We start from the raw sequence: 9,472 nt of genomic DNA on the forward strand, positions 1-9,472 counted from the left end.
AATTTGGTACAAAGATTCAAAAGTGGCAGATTTGCAGAGACTTGTTACTGATGGTAACATTTTAAGCCTAAAACGTTACTACTAGTAACGAAATCTTCTTTAACGCCGTCTCCCAAGTATTTTTGGTCCATTTATTTTTTAAAATGAAATAAAGCCTACTACGTTACTACCAACAAGGTTTATACTAGTTTTGTAAAATTTTAAAGTTTCATATTACTTTGGTGAATTGAATCAAATAATAGCTTGTTTTGGTCAATTCTTCCTCATTAATATCAAGCCTGAACAACTTTTGCAAGTTTATGGCAAGCAAAGAGGGTGAATCGACCCATTTTTTTTGTGGCCCAACTCTTGTGGGCATGAGCCCAATCACTTTTTTCTAGCTCTCTAATAGTTATTACAAGAAATATTTTTATTAAAGTTTTAAGAAAATAAAAAAGTTCTTCATTAATAAAACATTTTATTTTGAGATGCTCATTATTGTTTTTCTTTCAATTTTAGTAATTATCTTCTTATCGAATCAGTAATTCATGTAATAGGTATAGTATTTCTTAGCTACATAATTAATTTATCATAAATTTGAGAACGCAAAACACATTTAGTTACATAATTAATTTATCATAAATGTGAGAATGCAAAACACATTTTGTACCGGCCAGTCAAATATCAGGAGTTATCTACAAAAAAAATTTAGAACTATGTATGACAATCGAAAACAACCTCTCTATCTTTATAAAATAGGAGTAAGATCTAGTATACATCATTGTTTCAAAATTTCACTTGTGAGATTAAATTGGAATAGTAGTAATTGTTATTGTTATTGTTAATTGACAAACGCATGGAAAATTAAGTCTTGGGCCTACCCCCTCCTTGCAGTTAAGGCAACAAGTTCAGGCATGGCCAGCTTTCACAATGTAACAAGCAGTGTGTACAAGGCTCGAGAACGAATTCACCGTTGTATGACTGACCATTGATTACAATTTCATGCAAGTGAGTTGCAGCCTGCAATTCAAACTGAGGACAAATTTTTGGGCTAGCCGACCCTCGCTGAATGCAACCCTTTGTTCCGATCATTGTAGAACGTGTGTAGCCCAGGACATAAGAGGCATGATGACTTGATGTTCTCATCACCTTCCTTCGGCGTATCACACACTTCAAAAGGTAGCTCAAAGGAAAGATGATTGTCATTAATAATTGCTATGAATTTTTTTTATTTTTAACACACTCCGTCTTAAGTCCAAAGTTGGACATCTGATGCGTGAAAACATTTGATTTGAAGGTCAAACATCGAGTTAGATGAATCCTGTTTTGATAAACACACCAAATTTTATAGTGTGAGTTAGAAAACTCAAAACCTAATTTTATAATAGTCAAGAAAATTCTTATTGAAACACTTAAATATACCGACATACATAAGACATTATATTTTAATAATTTCCAATCATCACGATTAAAAAATGTCATTTACTTTGTCTCTAAAAGTTCATAAATACACTTTAACTATATAGAAAATGATGGCATGGGTTGGTGAGGACCATCAATTCACTATTTCTACCTTATTCAACACAGAAAATTATATAAATTTGAGTTCTCCACGCAATTTTGAGGATTTGAGAATGCAATTTTGTATCTCAATCTTTCAATTTTGTAATCTTACTTTATTAAAGCTGAGATTCTTTTTAATAATCATGATAATGTCTCTTTACTTTTTGCATGTGAAATCAAAATGAGACAAGTAATGTGTATACATGGTGCGTTTTATTTTAATAATATACTACTAAGATTAACCAAAAAACGTTCTAATTGGTGGCAGCGTATCATGTTAAAATCAAATGTTCTATTAATGTGTTCATGGATTAACTGTTCCATTCCCTTAAGAGTTATATTACATACAATCATTAGGGTGTAAAAAATGAGCTAATTAAGTTGGGTCAAAATGGGATGAAATCAATAAATGAGTTTATTGAGTCACGATGAGATAAATAATAAACCATAGCTCATAAGTGGGTCAAATTGAGTTAATAAATATGAACTAATTTTTTCACCCTCTATCTAACAAATTATATGTGGTAATTACAGATGAGTTCAATCATTGTTTTTCGGGATATATGAGGTCAAAGTTATATGTAATTTATTTTAGATATATTGTATTCAAGTGGATTCCTATGTATCTGGGATAAATAACAAATCTCGCTTGCCTCCCTCGCCTCTCTCTCATTTCGTTCGCCACTCTCCTATGTATCTGGTATCCTAGATACATGTGAATTACATCAGATACATAGTGTGTATCTAGTGTGATACACATGTATCTAGGATACATAATGAATCTCACTCGCCTCCTTCCCATCTTGCTCGTCTCTCTCCCTATTTTAGTGTATCTTATAATAGCAAAAATACTTGGATCTAAATATATCTTCCTCAATATATGATAGAAAACTCTTAATTAATGATCAGATACGTAATGTTTTGAAAATATATATAATAATAGTATATATAGTAGTGAAGTAAGTCTAATAATATTGTTTTTCCATCAATTATTGCTATATAGAGGCTAACCAATAACTTTTCACCGATTTCAGAAATCTGTCTAAGAGGATTAAAAGTGCCTATCATTTGAATGGTTGTCAGTTTCCTAGCTTCAAAATCAAATATACTACAAAGCTAATTTCTTTGTCAGTTAATCCTTTGTTTTGACTTTTTTGTTTTAGGGAATAATACAATATAGTCACACTGTAATATCTCCTTAAACCATCCAAATGTCAAATTTAGCCCCTTTTTTTTGTATTATTCTTAACTGAATATATATCTATACCCAGGAAAAAGTTATTTAGCACAATTCATGAGATCTGTAAGAATAGTATTCACAAAACCTTAAAGTACAGTAGACTGTTTGGTGTCAATTCAACCATGATTATTATATTTGTTGGGCTAAATCAGTCTAACAAACTTCTTTAACATGACAGGATATTATCTGTTTTGAGTCAAGTCTACATGTTTTCCTCGAAAGGCTCATATTATTAAAGAAGTTTTGCACCTTATAATATATAGTAATTTTTTCAATCTTTTCATCTATCAATGTGGGTCTTGTTTGCATACTCAACAATCCTCTCCTCGAACTAAGTTCCATGTGATCCAGTACCATGATCCACGAATCAATTTTTGAGATTCACTATATGCACCCAGATCATTTGAGTATTTTATATATCATACTCGTTCTGCTGGATCTAGACACTAAATAGTTGGGCTAAACTAATTTTAATATACATTTAACATGGTGTGATAATATTGTATACTTTGAGCCTAGTCCGTCTAATTTGTTTCAAAAGAGCTCACGCTATTAAGAAATTATACACCTTATATGTAACTTTTCTATCTTTTTATCTATTAATGTGAGATTTTGTTCGAACACCCAATTGGAAAAAGAAAATGAATCTCATCCAAGAAAAAAAAAAAGGAAAAAAAAGAGTGCCAACACTTTGCTTGAAATAAAAGAAACGAGATTTTATTATTTTATCATCTATACACAATTTATTTAATTTGTTAGTTATAATTTGCGTTTACCAGATAATACACATTTCTACTGATTAATTCATGTGGTTAGAGGGTGCAATTTTTTTTCACAGAATAAGTAGACCACCTATCTTTTGCCCAAATTCATGCACACAAAAACATGTCAATTTACAGATTTAATGGAAAACAAAGATATTGGATCCATTTTATTACATAATATAACATATATATAAGCGACATTGTTGAGTCCCTAATTAATGGATGTGAGATTTCGTTATATAGTCTTGGACAATTCTGATAGACTTCATGAATCATCTTTTGAGATTGAGTTGTGCTTAAAGTATTATTTCGTTATCAAACTCCGCACCAGAACAAGATAAGGTCTAACAAACCGATCGAAGTGTATCTGTTAATTCCTCAGCCTTTGAAGCAAATTGATGATCTTCTCAATAGCTCCAACCGTAGCCAAAATTTGATGGCCCCAACTTTAATCTATTATTGATGCAAATTGCTGGCTTTGATTGACCCCATCATAATTTCTAGACTATTTTTGTTGATTTGTGGTTCATTTTAGAGAAAATGAAAGAAGAAGCAAAACAGTCCAAAAAAGTAAAGCATGAGCTGTTCAAGTATTAGTGATTCTAAGGTTTTGGGAAATGACATAACAAAAGAGCCTAATGGGACCCTTTAACTTAATTAAATTTGAGCATATTATCATACCACCCCTCAATCTTCTAAGGTGCTTTGTGCACCTTTAATTAAATATTTCTCTAAATACATTACAAGAAAAAGAAAAAGAAAAAGAACACTTTAGTTTTAGTATAAATATGTGAACCAAGTCTTCATCTCATTTCATCACAGCTAAATAGAAATTAAACTTTATTGTCTTTTGCAACAACTCTAACATTTTGAGTGAAAGAGAAAGTGCTAGAAATTTACAATTATTTTGCTAGAAACAGTAAAAAAAAAAGAAAGATGGCGGGTATTTCTGGTCATTGGGCTTTTGCTTTTGGTGTCCTTGGTAAATTAATTTACCCGTTTTCTCCTTCTAGCTTTTTAAATATTCCTTAAATTTCAAAATTTATTTTTAACAAAATGATCACGAACATATTATTTTTCTTTGAGCTCATAATTTTACCTTAATTATCATTAAATATTATTTAACCCACTATGTTTTTTTTTTCTTTTGCAATATGCAGGTAACATTATTTCGTTCATTGTGTTCCTTTCTCCAATGTGAGTCTCCATATATTTATTTTGCTTGTTTTGTATGGCTTATAATTAATTTGACTAATTACAACATGTTATATATCACACTTTTGTAGACCAACGTTTTACAAAATTTACAAGAAGAAATCAACGGAAGGGTACCAATCAATTCCATACGTGGTTGCTCTCTTTAGTTCCATGCTTTGGATTTACTATGCATTTTTGAAGACGAACACAACACTTCTTATCACTATTAACTCATTTGGTGTCTTCATTGAAACTATCTACGTTGGTTTCTACCTCTTCTACGCACCAAAAAAAGCCAGGGTACGTAAAGTTTTTACAATAAACTCTCTTATACCTAAATGAAGAACGCATCACATAAGTCTAATATATTATATTTGTACAGGTCCAAACTATAAAGATGCTCTCTTTATTTGTTGTGGGTGGATTTGGTGCAATAATTTTAGTTACTCAATTTCTATTCAAAGGAGCCATTCGTGGACAAGTTGTTGGATGGATTTGCCTTATTTTCTCTTTATGTGTCTTTGTTGCACCCTTAGGCANTTTGGTGCAATAATCGTTGTTACTCAATTTCTATTCAAAGGAGCCATTCGTGGACAAGTTGTTGGATGGATTTGCCTTATTTTCTCTTTATGTGTCTTTGTTGCACCCTTAGGCATTGTGGTAAGCAATTTTAGGTGCAAATTAAATAGTTATTCACGTATTTCATAACTTATTGATATATACATATAGTCATTTTGATCGTTTGATTTTTATTTTGATTTTTACGTACGCAGAGACAAGTTATTAAAACAAAGAGTGTGGAATACATGCCACTTCTCCTATCGGTTTTTCTCACATTAAGCGCAGTCATGTGGTTCTTCTATGGTCTTCTACTAAAAGACATTAACATTGCTGTAAGTTATTTAATTAATTACATGTAATATTTTGAATGTTAAACGTAATATTAATAATTTTGTTGTTGTGTTTTGTAGGCTCCAAATGTATTGGGATTTATTTTTGGTATACTCCAAATTGTTTTGTATGTAATATACAGCAAAAAGGAGAAGGCCATTCTAAAGGAACAGAAACTTCCAGAAATACAAAAGCCAGCCGTAATTGTGTCGGATGACAACACAAATGTTAATAAGAAGCTTCCAGAACTTACACAAGAACAAATTATTGACATAGTAAGGCTTGCTGGTTTACTGGCTAATACAGATAAAGTACAAGTAGCCACGTGTCCACATGATCATGCTAATTGTGGAGTTAAGGCAACTGCTAATGTAGAAAACATGCCCAAGCTGCAAACTGTGGAAGCCAGCTAATAATTAATTAAGGAGTAGAATTTCATTTGTGTATTTGGCATTAATTCCTTTGTTTTGGCTTTTCATAATAGTACTCATGTGTTATTATTTGTATGTAAACAAGTTATTTCTATTTTATGTAAGTTTTTCTTGGCATATTTTCCTATAGTACTATTCATGAAGGAATAAAATGGTTACCATTAAATTAAAGTACTACTATGTTTGAGGTATATTGGTTTTATAATATATATATATGCACGTTGGCATTATATTTTATTTTTAACGAAACATATTTATTCATTGAAGAAACGTAGCTTGATCATTGCCAAATGCCTTAACAATCAATCCAATCATGTAGCCATTCAACAATCTCTCTGATGCAAAAACACCTTTGAGATGATTGTTCGAGATGTCTCCTGGAGACTGGCAATTCTGTAATATTCTATTTTGTATATCCTTGGCACTTCCTTCAATCAAGTTTACTCAGTCAAATCTAGGCCGCCTTATTGCAGGAATTGATGGCCCATGATTGGATTCTTCAGAAACGTTACTATGAGTAACGTTTTAGGAGTAAAACATGAGTCATAGTAACGTATTATAAAAAGTTACTCATAGTAACGTTTTTAGCATAAAACATTATTCACAGTAACATTTCTCAACATAACGTCGTCAACACACAACTAATTTTTTAAAAATAAAATATACCCTAAAATGTTATTGTGGAATACGTTTATACTAGTTTTATAAAATTTTAGAAAAACGTACTATTTTAGTAAATTGTTTTAAATAATGGCTTAGTTTGGTCAAAAATTCTATTAGTCAACAACAAACTACGATGAAGTTTTCTCTTTAAATGTTTTTTGGCACCATTAGTTAATGCATTAAAAAGTTATAAATCTGATATAACACTTTCACCAACTATTTAATCAACCAAAAGAAATAAAAAAGAAGAAAGACAAATTGGGATAGACTATTGATTTATTTTTATTTTTTTTAAAAAATGTACTACTTCAAGTCATCAATATTCAAGATTAATGAGTTTAACTAGGGAAGGTGGTTTAATTTTCTTTTTCCATATAAAAAGAAAAGGAAACTTTGCGAAAATATAAGTCTAAATTGAGGTTATTTTGGTCAAAGTATGCTCAATAAGTATTATGATCAACTTTTGCATTAAAAAGGAAAAAAAGTATGATATAAATGTGTCAAGGAAAATATATGAGACATAATTAAGTAATATGAGCCGTATTAAGACATAACTTATAAGTAAATAGTATTTTTTTTCTCTAAAAATTGAGTTTTTAGTCTCACATTTAATTATTAGTAATATATATTGTCATTAATTTCATAATTTTTTTGTAGTATGTATTTTGAATTCTCTCCCTCTTTTAAGTAAATATGAAACATTTTGTTAAAAAAAATGAAAAATTTTGTTCAGTATTATTTCTAGAGAAAAAAAACATAAATGAAAAGTTGTTAGATAGTACTTTTTCTATCCCATATTAATTGATCATTATATTAAAAATACAGTAGTTGTCTCATAGTATTAGTTGATCACCTTACAAAATAAAGAAAATGTTAATTGATTTTTCCCATATCCAATTAATTATTTTTGAAAGTATTCACACTTGTTTGTAAAGTTTCAAAGAAGTTTTAAGGGTGAATTGGTAAAACTATCTATTTATTTATGATTTTTTAATATGCGTGTAAAAAAGGAAAATGATCAACTATGAAAAATAAGGAAAGTGCTAAATGACCAGAAAATTAAAAAAATTATAATATTTTTTTTATTTTAAAATAAACTGATGTTTTTTCCATTTTTTAGTTAAAGGTATTAAAGTTAAAAGGGTAAAAATATTTTAAAAGGTCAAATAACATAGATAAAATATCATTCTAGCCAAAAATATTTTTTCGAAAAATAAATAAAAACAAAAAACTAAAGGAGCTGTTTATGTTAATTGTGACTTTTTAATTATAAGTATTCTTTAACCGATATGAATAATTGTGAAATGGTTGGAATTCCTCCCATGATTAGACATTTCAAGTTTAAGCGAAAATCTTGTTGGAAGCGTAATTTAGACTTCATACAGGTATTGGACACAGTATGAAATGTCAATAATATACTTCCTCTGTTCCTAATTACTTGTCCACTTTTGAATTGACACGTGTATTAAGAAAACAATAATTGGCATAGTGATTTTATCATTTTATCCCTATTAATTATGAAGTGGGTGAGTAAAAAATTTAAGCATTTCAAAAAATTTTGCCTTTTTTAAAGTAATTAACTGAGGGTATAATAGGTCAAAAAAAAATTGTCATTTCTTAATTTGTCAAAATAGACAAATAATTAGGGATAACTCAAAAAGGAAAAATAAATAAGTAATTAGGGACAGAGGAAGTATAAATGAAAGTGGATCCCTATAAAAGTTGTCAAAATTAAAATATAGATTTACAGACTACACAATTTATTGAGTGTTCAGCAGTCAAAGATTCAGCCTTTTCCAAAATAAAACTGAGCCCTAATTAAGTTATCTTTTCAAATCATAAAGGGAGCCATCAATTTTTTAAATTAGTTAGGTACCATTTTTTCCCATTTAGTTGATTGATTAATCTCAATATGTGGGGATGATAATTACTTAACATATGAATTATTTTTTCAAAAAGCTATATAAACTTTTTTGGTTCTTTTCCGATATCGGTGGAACCGATGATTAATTGTGTCATAATGAGGTCCTTTCTTTGAAACTTTTGGAAGAAAATATCTTTAATTGTAGTCCTCTCTTTATTAATTCAATACTTTTAATTAAAGAAGCACATTCTTTAGTCTTTATACTTAACGTAGAAGAAAAATTAAGTATTATTTCCAGATCTTCAAATTCCTTTTCAAACTTATAATATGTTGACTCATTTATGGCTTTGTGTCGTCTTACATAAAGGTGCACCTGAGGAGTCAAGTTAATGAAGAAAGTTATAATTGACTAATCGAACAAATATTATATGTTATTTTATCAATTTCAAACTTAATATTATTCATCCATACCATTTGTGAAAAGTTTATTTAAAAGAGTCTCGTTGTTAATGTTCAAACATACGTAGTGTAGACACGTAATTTTTGACCGAATTTAAGGTATTACACCATTTTTAGTACATAAATATTGCTTTTATATATAAATTAAATAAAAAAAAAATTCATCGTATTTTAGTAAGTTTATTTTAAAAGATTGAAAAACTACAAAAATATATGTTTTCTTTTAATTTAAATTTTATTAAATAAGCTAGTATTTCTTAATTATATTTTTAGACTAGCTAGTTGACTTTTCTCATATTTTATTAATTCAAAATAATTAGTTAATATTTTTATTATTATGGTTTATATATATATATATATATATTTAATTTAATAAATATAATAGCCTAAACTACCTCACTAACCCACTACACCTACCCTC

General features: G+C 29.1%; 1 protein-coding gene across 1 annotated transcript in view; it reads left to right on the forward strand.

Annotated features, from left to right (window-relative positions):
- Positions 1-4,452: 4,452 nt before the first annotated feature.
- Positions 4,453-9,472, forward strand: part of LOC125858630 (bidirectional sugar transporter N3-like) — a 12,642-nt gene continuing 7,622 nt past the window's right edge. The window contains exon 1 of the mRNA XM_049538464.1: positions 4,453-4,528. Within this exon, the coding sequence (XP_049394421.1) occupies positions 4,483-4,528 (46 nt within the window). The 5' untranslated portion in view covers positions 4,453-4,482. The remainder of the gene's footprint in view (positions 4,529-9,472) is intronic.

Source organism: Solanum stenotomum, chromosome 3 (genome assembly GCF_019186545.1).
Source record: "Solanum stenotomum isolate F172 chromosome 3, ASM1918654v1, whole genome shotgun sequence".
NCBI classification, from domain to species: Eukaryota; Viridiplantae; Streptophyta; class Magnoliopsida; order Solanales; family Solanaceae; genus Solanum; species Solanum stenotomum.